The sequence below is a fragment of the Talaromyces proteolyticus genome, assembly GCF_021365285.1.
Source record: "Talaromyces proteolyticus strain PMI_201 chromosome Unknown BGW36scaffold_12, whole genome shotgun sequence".
Taxonomy (NCBI): domain Eukaryota; kingdom Fungi; phylum Ascomycota; class Eurotiomycetes; order Eurotiales; family Trichocomaceae; genus Talaromyces; species Talaromyces proteolyticus.
Genome location: NW_025764288.1, coordinates 39,658 through 61,170, shown reverse-complemented (window position 1 = coordinate 61,170; position 21,513 = coordinate 39,658). Strand labels below are relative to the sequence as shown.

At 48.6% G+C, this 21,513-nt stretch overlaps 10 protein-coding genes across 10 annotated transcripts; 4 read left to right on the top strand and 6 right to left on the bottom strand.

Annotated features, from left to right (window-relative positions):
* Positions 1–826: 826 nt before the first annotated feature.
* BGW36DRAFT_305080 (putative arginine transporter) lies at positions 827–2,454 on the top strand (the record flags this gene model as incomplete). The annotated part of the gene is made up of 2 exons (XM_046212035.1): positions 827–926; positions 977–2,454. The coding sequence occupies 2 exons, from the start codon at positions 827–829 to the stop codon at positions 2,452–2,454; spliced, it is 1,578 nt and encodes a 525-aa protein (XP_046067208.1).
* On the bottom strand, positions 2,436–3,288 carry BGW36DRAFT_47284 (uncharacterized protein). Its single transcript, XM_046222367.1, has one exon. It carries the CDS (start codon positions 3,052–3,054, stop codon positions 2,509–2,511), a length of 546 nt encoding a protein of 181 aa, XP_046067207.1. The 5' UTR covers positions 3,055–3,288; the 3' UTR covers positions 2,436–2,508.
* On the top strand, positions 3,115–5,475 carry BGW36DRAFT_304809 (putative AMP-binding enzyme; the record flags this gene model as incomplete). The annotated part of the gene is made up of 5 exons (XM_046212006.1): positions 3,115–3,288; positions 3,351–3,384; positions 3,449–3,667; positions 3,715–5,305; positions 5,370–5,475. The coding sequence occupies 5 exons, from the start codon at positions 3,115–3,117 to the stop codon at positions 5,473–5,475; spliced, it is 2,124 nt and encodes a 707-aa protein (XP_046067206.1).
* A 338-nt stretch (positions 5,476–5,813) lies between these two features.
* BGW36DRAFT_387696 (uncharacterized protein) lies at positions 5,814–6,701 on the top strand. Its single transcript, XM_046217149.1, has 2 exons — positions 5,814–6,605; positions 6,679–6,701. Exon 1 carries the CDS (start codon positions 5,893–5,895, stop codon positions 6,481–6,483), a length of 591 nt encoding a protein of 196 aa, XP_046067205.1. The 5' UTR covers positions 5,814–5,892; the 3' UTR covers positions 6,484–6,605; positions 6,679–6,701.
* Positions 6,702–7,270: 569 nt separating this feature from the next.
* On the bottom strand, positions 7,271–8,207 carry BGW36DRAFT_363458 (uncharacterized protein; the record flags this gene model as incomplete). The annotated part of the gene is made up of 2 exons (XM_046214466.1): positions 7,271–8,069; positions 8,122–8,207. The coding sequence occupies 2 exons, from the start codon at positions 8,205–8,207 to the stop codon at positions 7,271–7,273; spliced, it is 885 nt and encodes a 294-aa protein (XP_046067204.1).
* Positions 8,208–8,756: 549 nt separating this feature from the next.
* BGW36DRAFT_400468 (WD40-repeat-containing domain protein) lies at positions 8,757–11,828 on the bottom strand (the record flags this gene model as incomplete). The annotated part of the gene is made up of 2 exons (XM_046218633.1): positions 8,757–11,706; positions 11,734–11,828. 2 exons carry the CDS (start codon positions 11,826–11,828, stop codon positions 8,757–8,759), a joined length of 3,045 nt encoding a protein of 1,014 aa, XP_046067203.1.
* A 304-nt stretch (positions 11,829–12,132) lies between these two features.
* Positions 12,133–13,868, bottom strand: BGW36DRAFT_327271 (putative peroxisomal membrane protein Pmp47). Its single transcript, XM_046212750.1, has 3 exons — positions 13,465–13,868; positions 12,679–13,409; positions 12,133–12,630 (listed from the first exon to the last, which is right to left on the bottom strand). Exons 1-3 carry the CDS (start codon positions 13,587–13,589, stop codon positions 12,512–12,514), a joined length of 975 nt encoding a protein of 324 aa, XP_046067202.1. The 5' UTR covers positions 13,590–13,868; the 3' UTR covers positions 12,133–12,511.
* Positions 13,869–14,241: 373 nt separating this feature from the next.
* Positions 14,242–15,937, bottom strand: BGW36DRAFT_387689 (secretion related GTPase SrgB/Ypt1). The gene is made up of 5 exons (XM_046217148.1): positions 15,680–15,937; positions 15,383–15,506; positions 15,260–15,307; positions 14,974–15,201; positions 14,242–14,908 (listed from the first exon to the last, which is right to left on the bottom strand). The coding sequence occupies exons 1-5, from the start codon at positions 15,688–15,690 to the stop codon at positions 14,714–14,716; spliced, it is 606 nt and encodes a 201-aa protein (XP_046067201.1). The 5' UTR covers positions 15,691–15,937; the 3' UTR covers positions 14,242–14,713.
* Positions 15,938–16,064: 127 nt separating this feature from the next.
* On the bottom strand, positions 16,065–19,655 carry BGW36DRAFT_387686 (peptidase family M1-domain-containing protein). The gene is made up of 12 exons (XM_046217147.1): positions 19,438–19,655; positions 19,209–19,378; positions 18,716–19,140; positions 18,439–18,660; positions 18,265–18,382; positions 18,071–18,187; positions 17,993–18,018; positions 17,730–17,940; positions 17,608–17,678; positions 17,118–17,557; positions 16,855–17,067; positions 16,065–16,806 (listed from the first exon to the last, which is right to left on the bottom strand). The coding sequence occupies exons 1-12, from the start codon at positions 19,470–19,472 to the stop codon at positions 16,212–16,214; spliced, it is 2,643 nt and encodes an 880-aa protein (XP_046067200.1). The 5' UTR covers positions 19,473–19,655; the 3' UTR covers positions 16,065–16,211.
* On the top strand, positions 19,654–21,507 carry BGW36DRAFT_327260 (putative RNA polymerase TFIIH complex subunit Ssl1). Its single transcript, XM_046212749.1, has 3 exons — positions 19,654–20,090; positions 20,153–20,488; positions 20,545–21,507. The coding sequence occupies exons 1-3, from the start codon at positions 19,873–19,875 to the stop codon at positions 21,308–21,310; spliced, it is 1,320 nt and encodes a 439-aa protein (XP_046067199.1). The 5' UTR covers positions 19,654–19,872; the 3' UTR covers positions 21,311–21,507.
* Positions 21,508–21,513: the final 6 nt, after the last annotated feature.

Genomic DNA, 21,513 nt, shown 5'->3' with positions numbered 1-21,513 from the left:
CCTTTGAGCTGGCTTCTCCTCTCAGCTTGCTGCTTCTCGACCCTGATTCGCCTCTCTGCTTATCTCGACGTCTGATCTGATTGGGGCCTGTCAAAGGAGCCGATAAGTTTGTCCTCCGTGAACTCTGAAAGCAACCCTGCCTCGCCGATCTGTCGCTCCTTTGACTGTGCATCTCCAACAATGCAATTGCATTTGTTGATTCATTGATTCACACTGGCTCTGCGCTGTGCAACCCCTGCTTCAACGAGAACATGAATAAAGAAATGGCATGACAATGTCGAGGAGAGCGAGAGCCGACTATATCCGTTGAGGAAGGTCAGACGGAAAGTAACGCGACGCATGCAAGAATCCCGGATCGGCTCCACCTGCGCTTTGCCATCCTACCCAGTGCGACCAGTTACGAGACTAGTGCATGGAACATAACAGGCGGGCAACGGCGAGGCAATGTTACTGGAGCCCTGACTCCTCGTTTATTATCGATCTCTGTCCACTGTCGCGTGTCTTCCTCCAGACTGCCAGATCTCGAGGATCCCTCAGCCCGCTTGCTAACACGGCGTAGAGTCTAGCATACAGTATACTGCTCAGGAAGCGTTTTTCAAGTCTACCCACCATAGACTTGTCACTCATTTTCTTTTTCCTTCTTCACCCTCGTTTTCCCTCCGTTTCACGAGCACGACCGCAGCGGGGTTGAGAAGCGTGGCTGGCGATGGCTTACCAAGTCGACATCTCTGCCACCGGTGGAAAACATCCCAATGAGAACGAAAAGTTTGCTAATGAGTCCATTTCGGGCTCTCATCCCCAGCGTTTCAGCGACCACTCAGCCGGTATGGCTGATGTCGAGAAACATGGCGCAACGCCCCAGTCTCTGCCTTTGCCCGATCTTAAGCGCAAGCTGAAGAGTAGGCACTTGCAGATGATCGCCATAGGTGAGTTCTGCACCTGCTTTTTTATAAGTTAACATGTTGACATCGTCCAGGTGGTACCATCGGAACTGGTCTCTTCATCGGTAGCGGTAGCGCACTCGCAAAGTCTGGACCCGCTGGAGCGCTCATTGCTTATATCTTTGTTGGAACAATTGTTTACTCAGTTATGACCTCCCTCGGAGAAATGGCGACCTACATTCCTATTGCCGGTGCTTTCACATCTTATGCTTCACGGTTCGTTGACCCTAGTTTGGGTTTCGCCATGGGTTGGATCTACTGGTTTTCCTGGGCAATCACGTACGCACTGGAACTCACGGCGACGGGTTTGATCATTCAGTACTGGGATAGTTCACTTTCGATTGCCATTTTCATTGCCATTTTCTGGGTTGTTATTACTGCCTTGAACTTGCTTCCAGTCAACTTTTATGGCGAGCTTGAGTTCTGGCTTTCGACAGTCAAGATCGTCACGATCGTAGGATTTATGATCTTTGCCATCTGTATCGATGCTGGTGCGGGGCACAGGCCATATCTCGGTTTCCACACATGGGGTAACCCTGGTGCGTTTGCCGCATATCCAGACCTGGCCGACATTGGAGTTACAGGCCCAAAGGCCAAGTTTGTTGGTTTCTGGGCAGTGCTCATCCAGGCCGGATTCTCGTATCAGGGTACAGAGTTGGTTGGTGTCGCTGCTGGCGAGACTGAGAATCCCCGCAAGACGGTGCCGTCGGCTATTCGCAAGACTTTCTACCGTATCTTGTTCTTCTTCGTCATGACTGTCTTCTTCATTGGCCTGCTGGTTCCATACACCAACGAAAATCTCCTGTCCGGTAACACCGATGCATCGGCTTCACCTTTTGTTATCGCCGCCAATCTCGCTGGAGTCAAGGTTCTACCCTCGATCATCAACGCGGTCTTGTTGACCGTGGTGCTCTCCGCTGCGAACTCCAACGTCTACAGTGGAAGCCGTATTCTCATCGGCCTAGCCCAGGAAAGCCTTGCGCCCAGAATCTTCAAGACCACATCCCAAGGCGGTGTGCCGTACTACGGTGTCGCCCTGACGTCTGCCATCGGTCTTTTGGCATTTATGAACCTGTCCAACAACGGTGGCACCGTGTTCAACTGGTTCATGAACATCTCCAGTGTTGCCGGCTTCATCAGCTGGGCGACATTGAACGGCTGCCACATTGCGTTCATGCGGGCCCTGAAGGCGCGCGACATCTCTCGGGACCTGCTGCCGTACAAAGCCATGTGGCAACCCTGGTTTGCCTGGTACGGGCTGTTCTGGAACGTCTTCATCATCTTCACGCAGGGATTCACGGCATGGATTCCCAGCTTCGACGTCTCGAGCTTCTTCGTCGCCTACATCAGTCTGATTCTGTTCGCCGTGCTATACATAGGACACAAACTGGTCTTCCGCACCAAGTTCGTGCGCCCGATTGACGCAGATCTCGACACGGGGCGTGTTGAGCTTGAAAACGAGAGCTGGGAGACGGACGAGCCGACTTCCCTCTGGCAGAGGCTATTTCTTTGAAGAGACATTTCGCCGACGGGCGTGATTGGCTGGCTCTGGCATGTATTTTATATCTTAGTAATTGCTCGAATACAACATATAATTATCGCATACATCTCTCGTATAGGCATCCCCGCATCTCTCGGGTCTCGTCTCTCGCAACCCCATCACATGCGCCAGCTTATGCCGACGCATTATTATTATTATACATGGTATTATGCTTATTATATGAGCTGCCCCGTGGAGAGCGCTAGGCCGTGCTGGGCAACAGCCGAGGCAGTTTGCGGGTGGTAACCCTTGCTTCGCGGCTACTGGCCAGTGCTTCCCCACCAGCCCGCCTGCCTGGCCCGCCAGCTTTTTGAAGATGCGAAAGCACATGCTTGTCCCTTCTCCAGGCCAATCTGCCGTTCTCGTCCGGGGTGTCCTAAATATTCCTATTCCTATTCTTACCCCTACTCCTGCTCCTGCTCCTGCTCCTGCTCCTATCCGCAGTTTGCTCTTGTTCTTCCTTCTCGCATCCCTTGTTCTGTTTGCGGACAGCTCTCTACGGCTGGGTTGCTTTCTCCTGTTGTCTCCTGCTACTTGCATAGTGAGCTGTCCTTTGTGAAGACACCCTCGCATTTCCTACTGACCAGCTGGTCGCATCTAGGTTTTGTTTGAAAGTGCATTTGCAAATTCAATATGCTTTTCTCGCAACAACCCGCCTATGCCGCCAAGGCAGAGGAGCTGCGCACGCCGCCTCCCAAGGGCAAGCCGTACTCTGTCGCCCTGCCCGGATCCGAGAAACCCGGCCGCAGTAAGGTCTATCGAGCATGGAATTCTCACAAGGAGTTGCTCGTGTCTCTCGACCCTAAGGTAACCACCCATTCCCATGGACGACTAATTGACGCCGCACTGACGAATTGCACTTGGGACAGGTCCGGACGGTGCATGATATGTTCGAGTCAGCCGGTATATATATACATAGCTTGAGTTCCCTTGGAAGATACAGGCCTAACTTGAGATGCATTATTAGCCAACCGAAACCCCAAGGGCCGCTGTCTCGGTTCCCGCTCGTACAACTCAGTGACAAAGACATTTGGTGCGTACCAATGGCTCGATTACCAGACCGTCCAGAAACGCCGAGCCAACCTTGGTGTCGGTATCGTGGAACTACACAATAAACATGGACGTGGTGGAAAAAATTACGGCGTGGGACTTTGGTGCCAAAACAGACCGGAGTGGCAGATCACAGGTACGTGCGGACATACAACCGAAGAAACGTGTTTAATTTTGCAATAGATCTGGCATGCACGTCGCAGGCTCTTTTCTCGGTCTCTATCTATGACGTTCTCGGCCCCGAAACCACCCAATACATCGTCAATCATGCTGAACTGAGCTGTGTTGTCACCTCACTTCCCCATGTACCTACGCTCATCAAGCTGAAGCCTAATTTGCCTGGGCTCAAGTTCATCATCTGCTTGGATCCTATTGATGCTGGAGAGCAACCTGGTTTCTCAAAACGTTCTCTTTTGGAGGACATGGCTGCTGGTCTGGACCTGTCAATCTACACCATTGACGAAGTTGAGAAGCTCGGCGAATCCCTCAACCGACCTTACAATCCCCCATCTCCCGAGGACATCGTGACCATCAACTACACTTCGGGAACAACCGGCCCTCCCAAGGGTGTTGTTTTGTCCCACAAGAATGCCATTGCCGGTGTATCTTGCAGCTTGTCTCTCACCAATGCAAAAGCTGGCGATGTTATAGCGTCCTATCTTCCATTGGCGCACATTTATGAGCGTCTCATTGAACAAGGAAGTCTCTGGTCTGGTGGAGCTATTGGATACTTCCACGGCGATATTCTTGAATTAGTTGATGATTTGAAGCTTTTGCGACCCAACGCCTTTGTATCGGTGCCTCGTCTTTTTACACGCTTTGCCGGCGCTGTAAGCACTGCAACAGTGGACGCTCCCGGTTTCAAGGGAACCTTGTCGCGACATGTGGTCAACACTAAGCTTGCTAATCTCAATCCCGCCGATCCCAGCACGGCAACTGAAAAACATATCATCTATGATCGTATCTGGACCAAGAAGGTCGCTAGCGCATTGGGACTAGATCGCGCGAGGCTTATGGCCTCTGGATCGGCACCTTTGGATCCAACGGTGCACAACTTTTTGCGAGTTGCTACTTCCGCAAACTTTGTCCAGGGATATGGTTTGACCGAAACGTATGCTCAGGGTGTTACTCAAAATCCCGAGGATCGCTCCGTGAGCAACTGTGGTGGTGTCGTGCCGGCCATTGAGGCATGTCTTGTATCTCTCCCTGATATGGAATACTTCGTTGACGACAAGCCTTACCCTCGTGGAGAGCTTTTGCTTCGTGGAAACAACGTTTTTAAGGAGTACTTCAAGAACCCGGAAGAAACTGCATCTGCATTCACCGAGGACGGATGGTTCCGCACTGGTGATGTTTGCATGATTGACGAGCTCGGTCGCTTCAAGATCATTGATCGCCGGAAGAATGTCCTCAAGTTGGCTCAGGGTGAATATATCTCTCCAGAACGCTTGGAGGGTATTCTGACGGCTGAGCATACCTATCTTGCTCAAGCCTATGTCCATGGAGACAGCCTCCAGACTTGTTTGATCGGAATCTTCGGTGTTCAGCCCGATGTTTTTGCTCCCTATGCCAGCAAGATCTTGCGCCAGAACATTGACCCCAACAACATCGAGCAGATCAAGTCAGTTCTGTCAGATGATAGAATACGCAAGTCTGTCCTTAGGGACTTCCAACGTACCGCGAAGAAACACAAGCTTGCTGGATATGAAAGAGTCCAGAACGCCGCACTGATGCTTGAGCCCTTTTCAATTGAGAACGAGACTCTCACACCAACGTAAGCTCCTCGGTTAACTATATGCTTTGAAATAGAAAGAGTAAGCTTGCTGACACATGTATAGGCTGAAATTGAAGCGCCCCATTGTCACTAAGAAGTTCCGCACTCTGTTGGACAACCTGTACAGCCAACTTGCGGAAGAAAGCGATGCGCCGAAGGCTAAACTCTAGAATTCTTTATTGCGAACATTTGAGTTCCATTTATTCTGATCTCCAGTTTTATGTCGCACTTCTAAATCTGCCCGAAGCAGGTTTTTTGACATGGTTTGTACATATTGTGGAGATCTGGATGTACAGTATTTACTTACATAGTGACCAGCGTATCATTCTCATAAAATTTAAAAGTGGTCGAGGTAGCTGGACCTTACATGTAGTACTAGTATTCAGGTCCGCGTAGCTCAACATTCAACGTTTAGTATCTTTTGTATAGTAAGAGCGATACTTGTGATAAATCTAAATGAATTTACAATCATGATAGTTGATATTCGAGCGCGAATACATAATCAAGTATACGGCCCATAATAATTCGCAGTGGGTAAATTCATAACTAGTAACATAGCGGAGGCACGCTTGGCACCGATAGCTAAAATGCGTCAACCTCCGTTGTCATTTAATTTCCTCCAGAACCGCCAACTCCCGCACAGCAAGCATCTCACAATGACTGCACTCCTGCACTTGCTGACCCTGCTATCCGCAGGCAGCTGCATCTACTCAACAGCAGCTGCTGCATCTCTCATCGTCCAAATACCACCCAGCAATGTCCTCCCCAACCCTCACTCGCTCTCACCAAACACCCACGCAACTCTCACCACCCTCTCTTCCTCTCAAACCGAGCAGCAGCAGCAGATACTCACCGCTCCCCTAACTCGCTCCGCCGAGTTCGTTTTCGCAGATCTCCCACCCTCATCGTCCAAAGAGTCGTATTTGCTCGACATCCGATCCCGAGATTACATCTTTGCTCCGTACCGCGTCGACGTCTCCAGCGATGGCGCGATCACTGGTATTTGGGAGACATTCCGAGGGAATCAATGGGAGAACCGAGGTGCGGAAAAATACGTTGCGCAGCAGGCTGGGGCTGCGAAGGGTGGGGATGATAATGTGACTGTTGATGCGAGGGTGTTGGGGAGGAGACAGTTTTATGAGGAGAGGCCAAAGTGTGAGTTTTATCAAGAAAAATAAAAATCGCCAATGCCTAATTTCAAAACCAGTCTCGCCGATGAGTTTGTTCCAGAATCCTATGATTCTATTGGCACTATTTGCTCTCGCAGCAACAGTCGGTATACCGAAACTACTTGAGAACAGTACGTCTCCCCCACCTCTCTCTCTCCAGAGGATCCGGTTTTTTGCTGTACCGTAATACTAATGGGTTTCTAGTGGATCCTGAAATGCGAGAAGAATTTGAGAAACAGTCACGTTCCGGCCCGCTCTCTTCGGCTAGTCGAGCTGCTGCGGGTGGTTCTGCGGCGCCGCAGGGGTTTGATATTGCTAGCTGGATGGCTGGGGCCTCGACTAGCCCGCTATCGAGCAGTACTGAACAGTCTCAAGGTAATTCTAATCCCAGCAGAGGGCAAGCAACAGGCCGAGAGGGGGAAGCAGGGACAAGGAGAAGGGGGTAGGGATGTTTGTGTGTTGGTTAGAGCTATCTGGCGACAATGTCTCGTGGAGCATGTTGCTTTATTTAGTAAAGACAACGTTTAGTTAAAGAGAGTTCATATAGAATGAAGAGCATCGAGGGTATCACTCGAAGACGGGACCATGTTTAATCGGTGTAAGAGGAACAGTAAAGTCGTAGCTTCTTTCACTCGTAACGCGTAATTTTATGCATCATGCTGAAAGCGATCAAACACTAGAAAGCAGAAAACAAACTAAGTTGCGCTTGCAGCAACAACCACAGAAGTGAGAAAGGAAGGGCTTAAAAATAGTAGTAACTGGGGAGTATATCAAAAGCAAGAAGCACGAAGAAAAACTAAAAGTCACCACCGCCATCATCATACCCTTGATCATACCCTTGATCATACTCATTTTGGTCATGGTCCTCAACTGCATCTGTAATCAAGGCGCCAGCGAGAAGGCCACCTCCCAGACCTAACGCAGCACCACCCATTGTACCCAATCCTCCTCCACTGCTCCTGGCAGGCTGTTGCTGAATAATTACGGGCTGCTGCTGAGGAGGATAGCCGTAACCACCCCCATATCCAGGGTTGGGTGGATAATAGCCACCTTGCGGGGGATAGCCGCCGTACTGCGGTTGAGGAGGACCGCCATATCCATACCCTTGTTGCGGCGGATACTGCTGCTGATTCTGCTGATACCCATATCCAGGTTGCTGACCACCAGGCCGATCGTTCGACTTTCCGAAGATTTTCCCTAAAAGACCACGCTGTCGTTGGTCAGCGGGTGGCGCGTTAGTCTGAGATCCGCCAGACACATGTGCCTGTGGCGATCCTGGCGAAGGGGAGGGCTGTGAATTGTAATAGTCTACATTTTCGCCACGCGAAGTTCCGCCGTTGTTGCGATTGGCGCGGGCGTCTTCTTCGGCTTGTAGCTGAGCAGCTAGCTTGGCGTCATCGTCGATGTTGCTGCCTCTCGGGTGATTGTAAGGGTTGTTGGAGGCCAGGCGCGACTTATCGTCGCCTGCAGCAGCAGCAACAGCGGGGTTAGCTGGGCCTGAATCATGGTATGAAGGCGGCGCATCTGCTGGTGCGTCACCTGGTTCCTCGGGAACTGTCCATTGAGAAACACCAGTCTTCAGATTGACGAAGTACCTAGGTTGCGTTAGACAGTGAGATTCGATACCTATAATCAAAAGGTGCTTACCATTGTTTGTATCGATCGTCAAACTGAGCCTTCCAACCTGGCGGAACTGGCGGAGGCGGGGGACCTGGAGGCGGGGCGAAGGACATCGGTGTATGGACGATTGAACGCCCTGGATTCAATTGAATAAACTGGTTTCTGTGAGGATGGTGGAGATGCGACAGAAAGGCTACGAAAGAGCTGATATTCCTGGATATTAAAGAGTAGAAAGAGTTCGCCGACAGTAACTCTTTATAAAGGAAGAAGATGACAGCGGTCGACCGTTGAGGCAGCCGCGAAATATAGGCGACCGTGGCGGTGTATTCTTGGCGACTTAAATCCCTCGGGAGCTAATTATGTCACGGTTCCTCGTGTATTATTATTCCGCAGGATATATTATTATGCACGGAGACAGTTCTAGAAGCCAATCCTTAGCAGCACAGCCACGCTCCCGCCATATTATTCTTGACTAAGTATACAGCTCGCGCCTAACAAATAATGTCAAGTCCGAATTAGGAGAATGCTCTTCACTGCTATCTGCGTCTATCAGGCTGCTGCTCCCTATATTACAATTAAGCAAATCGCATGACATCCCTCGAAATCTTCACGTGCGTTCAGCTGCACGTGTGCAAGCATGGTTGCTATTTGGAATCGGGTGATTATACACTGGAATATCTGATATTAGCATCAATAGCGTGGCTTTCTGGAAACCAATAGTCTTCCAAGTCGGAATCCTCGTTCAATGGGTTGTTGTCGCCAGAATCATCATCCGAATCCGCTGTCAGGTCGATCCAGATTGGTTTCGATACCATCCTTTCCCCGTCACTGCACAGGTCGATAGTGACCTTTGGAGCGGCCCTCTGCTGGCTTTCTTGACTTCGCCTCCGTTTGTTAGAAACCTTATTGCGAATCTGGGCCACTGTTCTCTGCATCTCGAGTATAGTTCTCGATAATTCATCCATCCCGTGTGAATCAGACGCCGTGACTGGCCCGTCTAGTTGCTGATGTTCAAATTCAGGTAGAAGCGGCGTAATTGGTAGTAATTCTCTAGGTGTGCCGTCCGGCCTAGCCCATGCAGCGTACGGCCCATTATAAGCAGGTCCTTTACATACGCCATACGTAGAATGCTGGATAAGTTGTCTGCTCGATAAAAGCTGTCGTCCTATTGACTTTCCGGAATCTAGAGACAGCGCTGGCGACTCTTTGTCTTCGTGACTGTAATCGTAATTCAACTCTTCCACAGCATCCGCGCCTGGGGAGAATATGTGAACACCGCCTGCGGCATCTCCAACAAGCAACGATGATTTGTCCGGGGAGAACGCTCCTGACATGATTTCATCTTCAATTACAGCAATGTCTTCAATAAAGACGTTTTCTGGTGCCCTCAAAACATTCCATGACTTGAGAGCGCCGTCAGATCCACCGGTCATGAAATTGTCAACACTGTTTCCCCAGAGGGCCACTCGCACTCCAACGTCTGCTTGTTCTCTGGTAAGCTGCTCATCAAGCTGATTCAATGCTTCCCCATGAGCTAGTCTGTGTAAGATTTGCTCTGGATTTCGACTATCCCACACATATGTGACACCATCTGTGCAGCTGGCGGAAATGAGCCATTTGTCCATTGGACAGAATGTAACATCATTGATATCAAGGGCCGGGCAGTTAAATTCGACTGCACATCTCTTCATGCCTGACGGTTCGTAGACACGGACTAATGATCGCACACCTTTACCCGCTCCAGACCCTGTTGGGGGAACAGAACTACCGGTTGCGAACCAAGGCATTGAAGGGTGAAATTTCACATCAAAAATGTTTTGCGCATTAGGCTGGACAGGAGAAGGTACCACAGAGCTTTCAGTCAGTTGCCACATGGCTAATAAACCTTCCCGGCATGCATCTCCTTCACAGCTTTCTTTGCCAGAAAAACCCGCAACCAACAGATTACTCGTTCTTGGTGAAGAGCCCCATGCTAAACTCGAAGGTAACAAATCGACGTTCCGAATCATACGAGGGTGTTTAATAGAACGTTGATTTGAGAAATCAAGACATTGAGAAGTTTCGCCCAAGGCATCCATATGCCATAGATGCACTGAGACATCTGTTGCTGTAGCTAAAATATTAGAATTATGTTGCCTCGCCATGACTTGAACCTTGTGATCATGATGTAATGTTCTTGTACAAATCGCATTCGTATATGAGGAGACATCCCAAACTTTGACAGTCTTGTCGTAGCTGGCTGTATATAAGGCATCTTGGAACCAGTGCACAGCACTAACGCTCATATATAGATGCGTATTAAGCGCATTCGCAACAGGATAAGGTACCCGATGAGCTGGTAATTCTCGAATCGAGTTACGCATCACGTCACCAAGTAGCAGATTGTTACAACGGTTGTATTGCATGTTATGTTCGTCACACTGCGCTGCAGCACCAACTGCGAATTTAGTGCCATCAGGAGACCAGGCAAGGTTGATCACATCGTTGGAGGCACCTTTCCAGAAATGACCCCTTCGTAATTTATAGCTTGAGTGTGAATTCTCTTGAAGTCGAGTAGAAAATCGACATGCTTGGTGGCGGTTCTGCACCAAGGAAGAGTTGCTCGTTGCCTTCACGTAATAAGGTCTTGCCGGTAAACATCCTAGCATTGCATCCTTGATGAAGGCAGATATATCAGCTTTTCGGCGTCTTTGAAGCCTCAAAGCCATTGTAAGACATTTTGTAGAATCCAAGCTTGCACTTGCACCAGTAAAAATCTGGTTCAACAAGGATTCAATTAAGCCCCTCATTTGTCGATTCACAGACTCGAGCGACTGGTGATAAGCAGCAAGAGTATCGAAGCCATTTTTGGCAAGAAGTTTCCCGAGCCTCACCATTCGCTTGATTTGAGCAATGAATCGTCCCCCAACACGAGACTTTGGCATTGATCTAACAACGTGGATTACTTGATCGGCCAAACTCATTTCAGATGAGATCGTATCAGGTGAATCACAGCCAAGAAGACAAATCATAGCTTCGATTTCCTCCTCGCTAAACGCAACATGCAGGATAGGGTTTGACGTATCTCGCTTGTATTTCTGAGCGTAATTCGAAGGATTGCTCTCTGTTTCATATCTAAACTTGCCAGGTAGGTCGGCAATTTCGTCAAGAGATGCGAAAGTCTGTCGATAGATCTGAAGGTTCTTTGAGGAATATATAACGCGAGGTCTCTTGCTGATTTGTGGCCGATGTATACACACATCCAAGGACGAGGGAGTAGCTTTCTTAGCGTTCAGTATTGATTTCTCCTCATCCTCAGTATCATTCTCACTCCTTTCGTGTTCATCAACTAAATCTCGAGCGTATCCAGAATAGTTTGACTTTGAATAGTAATTATTCAAGCGAGCATTTGATCGCCTGGGGCGTTGAGGGCCAGCCTGGATTCGTCTTGGTGGTGATTCCAGTTCTGTGGTATGCGATGTGCTAGAGTGTCCAATTACCAAGTTTCTTGATGGAACTTCAGAGAGCGCTCGTTTTGGAGGGCGGCCTCTTCGTTTTGGGAGTGGAAGTTGATGGTTAACGGGGCTTGAAGACTGGGCCACATTTGCTGCTCTCGTCGCCGTATCGATTTGGCTTTGCGCATGGCGTATTTTCCGTAACGGGATATCCGAAAGTTGTTTCCTTTGATCACGGTATGACAAGAATTGTGAAAGTAGTGTTTCTCTCTCGCGAGAAGACTCATCTGAGCCACCCATAACTCCTATACATTGCTTGCCCAATCGAACGTAAATGATTAAACAACTAAGGCAATATAAACTCAGTTATATGTAGCCACGCATATAATAGCATGCTCAAAAACAAGGGAGAGGAAAGTGAGGAGAAAGGGAGTATTCAATAAATATGTGAACCTCAGTTGTTTTCTGATAAGCATGGGAAACGCGACCATATCGCCCGCCTTAATTCCTAGCAGCCGCGTCAGGGCACGTGCACGGCAACCGCATCTTACCGATCTGGGTAACATTGGTTTATGTCTGAATCTTGACTTGTTTGTGATTGCATCAACACAAAGCATAACATTGAATTCATTATAAACTATGCATAGATAGCTTGAAATTTTTGGAATTTATATTCAGATCGTCGACTAGAAAACTTGTTCGAGCCTTCATAGCCGTTTACATTAAACTCAACCGTATTATGTTACAGAATGTTGTTGATACATCAATCAATTTTAGGTTGTGATTTTGCCATCATCGAGACAGCATTGCTGCATGTATTTTTTCTGATAGCCAGCCGTCCAGTATCGGGTTCGTATAGTAGCCGGGCCGGATATGGCTTACTGAACAATCATGATCTCCCTATGTCGCGGTGACGCATTCGTTCAAGGCGTCACTATTGGCGCGGATTGATGGAGTCACAAATGCAGATAGTTATGTCGGGATTACTTGCCAATAGCACGGCGACCTCCTCGCGCAGCAACTATCGCGTCGTATAAAACGTCCTTGAAAGCGAAAAGGAAAGCGGCAGTAATTGCACTCTGGCTGACCTTGGGGGTAATGCCTTGAAATAATTAGCCCAAATGTTTCACACTCTAGGAATGAATCCTACCTCTGTATAGACCGGTATATCCCTCCTCCTTAATGATCCTATTCAAACTTCCATTGAGGCTTTCACGGGGTCCATCCTTGCTAGCGACATGCATGCGACTCTTGACCGTGATGTAAGGATAAGTGATGGTTGTGGCAAGGATCTTTCCAATTGCGCCGAGGTAGAATGCATCCGTTGGTGTCACTCGTCGTCGCCGCTCCACAGTGTTTTTAAGTTGCTCGAAAATAGTATACTGAAGAATGGGGTTGATCACAAGAACGAGAGCGGGAAGAACACCAGCAAAGAGTGCGCTAGGTCCCTCGTTTTGAAGCAACTGCAAGAGGGTCTGAATGGTGGATGGTGATTTTTTAGGGGGAGCTCCTGGCAGAGCCTCCTCATCTGACTCCGATTTCCGAGCTGTCATTCTGGTGTTGACGACCCAGATTGGGTTGGTGATAAGCACGGTGGCACTGCCAGCAATGGCACCCGCAATTATAGATTCAAAGGTTGTGAGCTTCTTCGAAGCACGGCCGGCCTTCACCGCAGCCTTCTCAAAGGCAGCGCGAGTCCATTCGTACCAGTAGTAGTAGACAAAGTTTGTGACACTGATCCCGAAAAGTGCCGATGTCAGGCCGGAATAGAGGCCAGTGATGCCCTCTCGCTGAATGATGTGTCGGATAGCATCAGTAGTTGAAGTCTGCGCGCGTTTCGATTCGACTTGTGCCCGTGTGGACAGCGTAATGAGCGGATATCTTTGTAGTTTTAGCTATGCTTCGAGCCGGTGACCGGAATGGAAAGTGGGCTCACGTCAAGACCATCGAAATAATACCGCCTCCTGCACCAGCCAAGGCATGGGTGATGTTGTCCGATTGCTGCGCGGCAGCCGATGCGGCGGCGGCCTCCTTTTGCTGCTCCACGGTTGATTGAGACATGGTATCTGGAAAGGCTGGCAAGACATATTAGCAAAAATACTTGTTTGTGAAGCAATGAAGTGAAGTAAGTACCTTTGAACGGCTTCGGTTCAAGGTGGGGCGTGATGCACGAGAGATGTCTTCGCAATGCAGAAGGGGAATCGGGGGAAACAGCAGCGGGAGCGCAAACACTGAGGCCGGGTCTTGTAGTCAAATATATGATCGCGAAATGATGAGCAAGGGTCACTCACTGGCCGCCAGTCTCGCACAGGGCGAGGGACGGCGTATGACGTTGCCGACTTCCTGCCTCGGCTGAACTAGGAGTACCCGCAATCGCCAGGACTCCGACGCCGTCGACGAGGAAGGCTACGGGGGCAGTATGCAGCACGCATGTGACACTCAGTAACACTCATTATACTCGAATACATAATTAATAGTAATTGGAGTGGTAAAGCCAGTCTCTGGTGGGGACATGTCGGTGCTACAACGAACTCACCCGAGGATTATCGTTGCTCATGGGATCGCGCGTGATAACAGCTTCACTGCTTGTGTCTTCTTTCGGACGTGGTGCTGGGCGATCTGCATCGGAGATTGCTTGCAGTGCGTGGGACAAGCGTCTACTGGTCTACGGATAATTGATAGTCGATGTATTAGTACGCGATTTATCGTTATCGCCTTGGAGAAATTTGTATCTTGCTTGTCATTAGTCCATATTGGAGAGAAACGCGTAACTTCAGCCTACACACACGAAAGTGACAAATATCAAACTGAAAGAAGAGACAACCGAGAATGAACAAATAGACCTGGACACGAGTAACATGACACACGAAAGAAATATAGCAAGGGATGAGGACGTAGACCAAGGCACACAAGAGACACCGTTATCGAGCATGTCCCCGCAAGACACAACAACGCATCATTAATGCCAAAGGAGACATGTGCTCATTGGAGATGTAGAAGCTTGGAGAAAGCGGCCTGGTACAGGGTCCCGTGAGAGTAATCAAAGCAAGCACACGAACGAGCCTGTTCCAGTCTATGAACACCCTGTACAGATCCACCAAGGAAAGCGTTGTCATGATGCAGTCAAACTCTGAACAAACTCATCAGAGCAAAATGATGATTAAACGAACATGGGAAGGTCTCATTTAACAGCAACCGCCGGCGGAGCCAGACTGGACCCCTTGGCCTTGACCAACCTGCACTGTAGGCTTGTTGTTGACTGTAGCAGTGCCCATCCGCTCTTTGATCTGTCTAGCCATAGTCAGGAATGCTTGCTCGACGTTAGAGGCACTCTTGGCGGATGTTTCCAGGAATGGGATTCCCAGACTGTCGGCGAATTCCTATCACAACAAAAAGCGGTTAATAAAAGATAAGTCTAGTCGGTATGAGCAACACAACAACGAACCTTGGCGACGGTGTATTCAACAACTTTCTTATCCTCCATATCGCTCTTGTTGCCGACCAGAAGCTTGTTGACACCCTCTGTGGCATAGCGATCAATTTCCTGCAACCACTGTTTGACGTTGTTGAAGGAGTCCATGTCTGTCACATCGTAGACAACGCAGATACCGTGAGCACCCCTGTAGTAGGAAGATGTGATAGTACGGAAACGTTCCTGGCCAGCAGTATCCCACTATGAAACATATTAGTCAAAACGTCAGAGGGTCTCGGGGAGAAGAAAGGCAACGCACAATCTGCAGTTTCACGGTCTTTCCATCCAGCTCGATGGTGCGGATTTTCTAGAGAAGGGGGCTGAATTAGCTTCGATATCAAAAATCGCATGAGCGTTGTAGTGAGTTTGACGAGCGACGTACGAAGTCAACACCGATGGTGGAGATGTAGCTCTCTGTGTATGTATCATCGGCAAAACGTAACAGCAAGCAAGACTTTCCAACACCGGAGTCTCCGATGAGAAGGAGCTTGAAAAGGTAGTCGTATCTATAACAAATATCAGAAAACATGGGTCGCAGCAAGGCCAAAGAAGCGCAGGCAACGGCGAAGCTCAGGAGATAAGGCGAGAAACTCTAGATCGAACGCATCATTACGTTAGTGAGGGCGAAAACAGCGAAGCACAGCACGCCTGTACTGAAGAGCAGGAGAAAACATACCACTCAGGGTTCATGATGACGAAAGCGGTTGGCTGATGACAGAGAAGGCGGGAGAGAGTCGGGAGAAGTGGTGGTTGGACTTCGAGGAAATAAACAGCAGCGAGCGGGCGAGAGAAATAAACGAGACCTAGCACGGGACTGAGCAGAGAGGCAGCGGGAAGCAGCAGCAGCAGAGGCAGTAGTCAGGAAGAATACCAACAGGTCGAGCACGATCAGCAGAGGTATTAATGTTCAGCGAAGGTGCCTATGCCTGTGCTTGCTGGCTGGATGTTGCCAGGTGTGGCCGCCATGCTTGGCCCAACTGGGTTTGGCGCCGCTGCGTAGCCACCACCTGCAGGACCCGCCACTACCACGCCTGTCGCTCCCATGATCTTTAACTATCTTTAATCGTTGCTCTCTACATGGTCATTTACATTACATTTATGATCAGTTGATGTTGTGTTGATTTGTGCTGATTGTGCTGATTGTGTTGATTGTGTTGACTGTGTTGAATTTTGTATATATCTTGCTCTACTCCCTCGCCCGCCTATGTATTCTATGCATAGCCATGTGCTTGCAGCCATTCTACCACCGACTGCTCGTCTCGCGTCTTGTAGCGAGCATCAGCACGGATGCTATCCAGTACTACCACCAGGGACCGATCATAGCCCCCGGTATCTTTGTCCTGGAAGAACGCCTCGATGTCTCTGGCAGCGGCCCCGTCCGCCAGTTTGGCCAGCCCTAAACGCAAGAATCGCTCAAACACCACATTGTTTGACGATATTTTGACCACCACACTGTCCCAATTAGTCTTCATGTACTCCCACAATAAATAGCGGTGTTGAGAATTCGACGCCAAAGATGCAGCACCACTGTGGATATCTTGAATAGCAACGTGGTCCGAGAAAATCAGGTCCAAATATTCACCCACTAATTCCGAGTCTTTTGTGCGCCCTAATGAGCTAAGACAGATCTCTTTTGCGTCCGCCGCCTCTGTCTGGAGGAATGTGTTTTTGATCTTGTCAAATTCTACACGGCCGCCTTCTTCAATGTTAAGAGAGAATATAACAAGTCGCAGGGTCGGGTGAATCGCGTTAGGATCTTTGCCACAAGCCCACAAGTGGAATATCCGTTTTCCTTCGGTAATAGTTCTAAACTGACTTGAGCATAGTGGTTGAAAGGATGTAGGAAGTCCTTACTCTTCGTGTCCGGCACTTCCCGCCAAAGAAATAAGCAATCTCCGGAGTTGCCCAGTCAAGAAGTCTTCCTTGGGATCGACGTCCCATCTAATTTTCTTAATGGACGGGGTCACCAGCTTCAATGTAAACTTTTTCAGGCCGGCTGCTATGATTTCGTTTGATGCAAATACAGATCGTAAATTGGCTAGCGACGATGATATTTGCGACCATACCCTGTAGAACGGTCAGCATACCATGCGTAATATCAAGCTTACAAAACCTACCGATAGCTAGTTTCTTGAGTGAATCCTTCGAGCAATGCTAGTAGCGCGGCCGTGGTTCCCTCACCGGAAATCGCAAGTGCAGAAGCATCTCCAATAAGACCAATTTTATCTTCCATGCTAAGCAAATGAAGAGACTCGCCCAGTTTTGCCAGGCGATCTGGTGGGTAATTCGTCCTGTAGAAGCCACATTGATCTTTGTTCACCTTGTAAAAGCTATCGTCAATGCCTCGCACCACGTTCGACCTTTCGGTGAGAGCTTGGGGCATAGAGTTGGATGGTTTCTGCTCGGTTTTTATGTTAAGAGGAATCCACCAAATGGTTTGGTCTTCTTCTGCCTTGACATCGCCAGAGGAAAGGAATCGACTCTGCCGCACGGTAATTTGACCTGTATCCCCAGCGATGGTGACAACTGGAAACCCAATTTTGCGGACCCACGGATCCTATATATGTGTTGAGTACGGGAAGTAGATTTTTTAGGTCTGAGACTTACCATGAAGGCATTGATATCCTGATTAGATGCTTTACTAAGTGCAGACCATAGATCATCGGTGGTGGCATTTCCTACCCAAGTATCAGCTTCCATGCTCTACTAAAGTCCGCATGAGAGCTCACCATATGCATGCTTCTTCAGGTAGTCTGAAACTCCACGAAGAAACGTCTCCTGACCAAGGTAGCTGCTAAGCATTCTAATAATAGAACTACCCTTCTCGTAACTGATACGATCAAATAACTGATCAACTTCGATAGCATTCTTCACAGGAACCTCAATTGGATGAGATGCGCGTAGCGAGTCGAGTTTGAACGCTTCTTGCACACTTTCAGCCTAAAGAATTATCAGAATCAAAACTGGCCATCATAACTCGGGTGTTAATTACCACAAACTGGGACCAAACATTCCATCCTAGATCCAACAAATTAGTCCAGAGTTTCAAGCAAGGCTTTGCAAAAATCACCTGGGTAAAAGTGATCCACTGCGAACCACCCAACCCACGTTGCAAACCCTTCATTCAACCAAAGATCATTCCACCAATCCATTGTAACAAGATTGCCAAACCATTGATGGGCCAATTCTATATTTCTGATTAGATTTGAGCTGTAAAGCCTTATCCAAAGGGTCGTTAAAAGACATTCTCGGGATTTAGCTTACCATGTGCGACTACATAAGCGATATAGTTCTTATATCGCTCATCCGAACTTCCCTCGTCGAACAAGACTGAAGTCGTGCGATAGGTGATCAGGCCCCAGTTCTCCATCGCCCCGGCCGTCTAAGTAGGCGTGTCAGTAGAAATTCATAATAATGAAGAACGGAGGGTAAACAGACAAATTCATGGACGGCCAAAAGGTCAGATTTTGGGAGAGGATAATCAATACCAAACAGCTCCGAAAAGTAGTCCACGGTTCTATGAGCGCACTCTAAGGCATAATGTGCCTGGTCTTTAAGGCCTCTAGTGGTGTATAGGCGAATAGGGATACTAGACCCGTTATACTTGCGCTGTGTCAATGCCTCGACATATTCGAAATCACCAATTGCCCAAGCCAAAAGCTACAGTTCGTTTATGATTAGCACTATACAGCATAATTGACCAGAAACTACTGACATAGGTGCTCATAATTGGTGAGCGCTCAAAGGATACAACTTTCCTACCCGGAATGTTTCCTGCTCGCTCAGATTTGACGGGCATGTTTCCCAAGGCCACCAGACCGTTAGGAATTTCAATTTCAAAATCGAAAGTGGCCTTGAGGTTTGGTTCATCAAGGCATGGAAAGGCCCTTCGAGCATCGCAAGCTTGAAACTGCGTGCTCAGCATGTAATGGAATTCGTCCACTTTGGGGGTGTCTGGAGATGGCACTCCAGCCGACTTATACTTGGAACGATAGAACCCTACCATTTGATCGTTCATAGTGGCCGCGAAATCAATCTTCAATACAACATCTCCGCTAGCCAATTCCTTGTCGAAGGACAACGTGACTCTTTCCGATTTCTTGTCCCATGATATATCAGAAGCTTTTATTAAAGATGAACCTATATTATGTCAACGTTAGTGACATTTGATACTTAGTTCGGAACGTTAGTCTAGGGTCTAGACAGACCATTATCCGCCAGTACTCGTGCTTCCTGAACAGTTATGTCGTTGGCGTTTAGTACAATCTCCTGGGTAGGCCTCACAATGCTGGTCTCAATTTTCACGGTCCCTCTGTAGCTCCAGGAGCCACCAAGCTCCAGATCAAAAAGTGAAAGATCATAATGTTTTGGTTTTAGCCTATAGAAATAGTCATTACCGTGCAAGTAGATACTCAAGCTAACCTTATGAGAACCTACACGTCTGGCAGTATATCCCGATCTCCAGACGCCATAATGAGCGGGTCAGATTAATGAGATGGTCTGGAGAGATGACAATAAATTTTGAACGAGCCTTCTCGAGGGGTCCAAAAGTATGAAGCGGATTGGTGGGCGGGCGGCAGACAGCTCGCGGGGCGTAATGTGCACTCCACAGGCAAGAAGCAATCAAGGTTAGCTATTCTTATTCCATGCAATGCTCCACCACATTTCTCTAGACCAAATTCACTACTGCGAGTGCGCCTGTTGGCGGCACACATCCACTCCTTTTACTATTCCTTATGCTATAAGCAAGGCATATGATTAGTACGCTGGTTGAAAACTCTGCCCAAGCTTGACGCGGGCCTGGAGCTCCGAAATTCCGCATGAGCGACGGATTGGACCCAACATCGCTATCCTAGCTTGACAACAAACAATATGGTTGATTCCGATGAAGACTATATTGGATCTATTTCAGAGGATGAGGATGATGTCGACGCTCACATTGTCTCTGCCTCGGCTCGTCCGCGCCGAAGGAAACAGCATGGCGGCGCTGAATGGGAGGTATCTAGGACGTGGGAATCGGTGGTGGAAGGCGCCGACGGCACCATCAGCTCGACAGTCGAGGGTTTGTTAGAGGCTGGAAAAAGGAAAAGGTAAACCAAGCGCAGGTCTAGGACAAGACTGAGAAGTTCTGGTGCTAACATGTATCCTCTAGACTACTTCGAGACACTACCCCGTTACAGCGAGGAATCATCCGCCATCTGATCCTGGTTCTCGACCTCTCCCAATCTATGTCAGAGAAAGACCTTCGCCCCACCCGTTATCTTCTAGCTTTGCGATATGCCCAAGACTTCGTCATAGAGTTCTTCGAGCAAAATCCTATATCCCAACTCGGACTTCTCGGCATGAAGGATGGGTTGGCCGTGCGGATAAGTGACATGAGCGGAAATCCCACCGATCACATCACTGCTCTCCAAGCCTTACGGTTATCCGACCCGAAAGGGCTTCCCAGTCTTCAGAATGCATTGGAAATGGCCCGGGGTGCTCTTTTGTGAGTTTACTCTGTTTGCATCTTGCATGCGATCTACCCAGCTTACGCACTTACAGCCACACACCTAGTCATGGCACTCGCGAAGTTCTAATTATCTTCGGGTCGCTTCTCTCATCTGACCCGGGTGACATACACCAAACATTGAAATCCCTTGTCGCAGACCAGATTCGTGTCAGTATTGTTGGCTTGGCCGCACAAGTCGCAATCTGCCGCGAGCTCTGTGCCAAAACGAACGGCGGTGATGATACAGTATATGGTGTTGCTCTGAACGAGCAACACTTCCGAGAACTAATGATGGAAGTCACTATTCCTCCGGCAACCTACTCATACAAGCAATCCAGCAATGCGCTTTTGATGATGGGTTTTCCGTCTCGAACGGTAGAATCTTTCCCGTCATTGTGCGCCTGTCACTCCAAACCATCATGTGGTGGATATTTATGCTCGCGATGTGGGAGCAAAGTCTGCGGTCTTCCAGCAGAATGCCCTGCATGCGGCTTAACATTAATTCTCTCGACACATCTAGCTCGTTCGTATCATCACTTATTCCCCCTTATCAACTGGGTCGAAGTCCCATGGAAGCGAGCATTACATAGTTCAAATTGCTATTCCTGCGGTATCACTTTTCCACCGGTGCCTCCTCCGGGTCAATGGGAAACTTCGGAGAAACAAACAAAAGGAATGAGTGTCAGCAGCCGCTATGAATGCTCGGCTTGCAAAAATCACTTTTGCATAGACTGCGATCTTTTCGCTCACGAGATTGTCCACAACTGCCCTGGATGCCAAAGCAACAATTTATCAGTTCGATCTCACAGAGGCGGTTAGAAATACTGTCAAAATGTTAAGTCGCTTTTAAGGAAAAGCTTCTTGCATATTTTCTCGGTTGATCTTTGTAGGGAACGTCTCTGGGAAATAATTTTGCAGACTGCAGTATATAGAAATAATATAATGATGCTTCTTAAGCAAAATATGACAGTTCTAGCATTCTCAATCACCTGGTGGATAGCTAAGGCCTAGGAGACGTGATA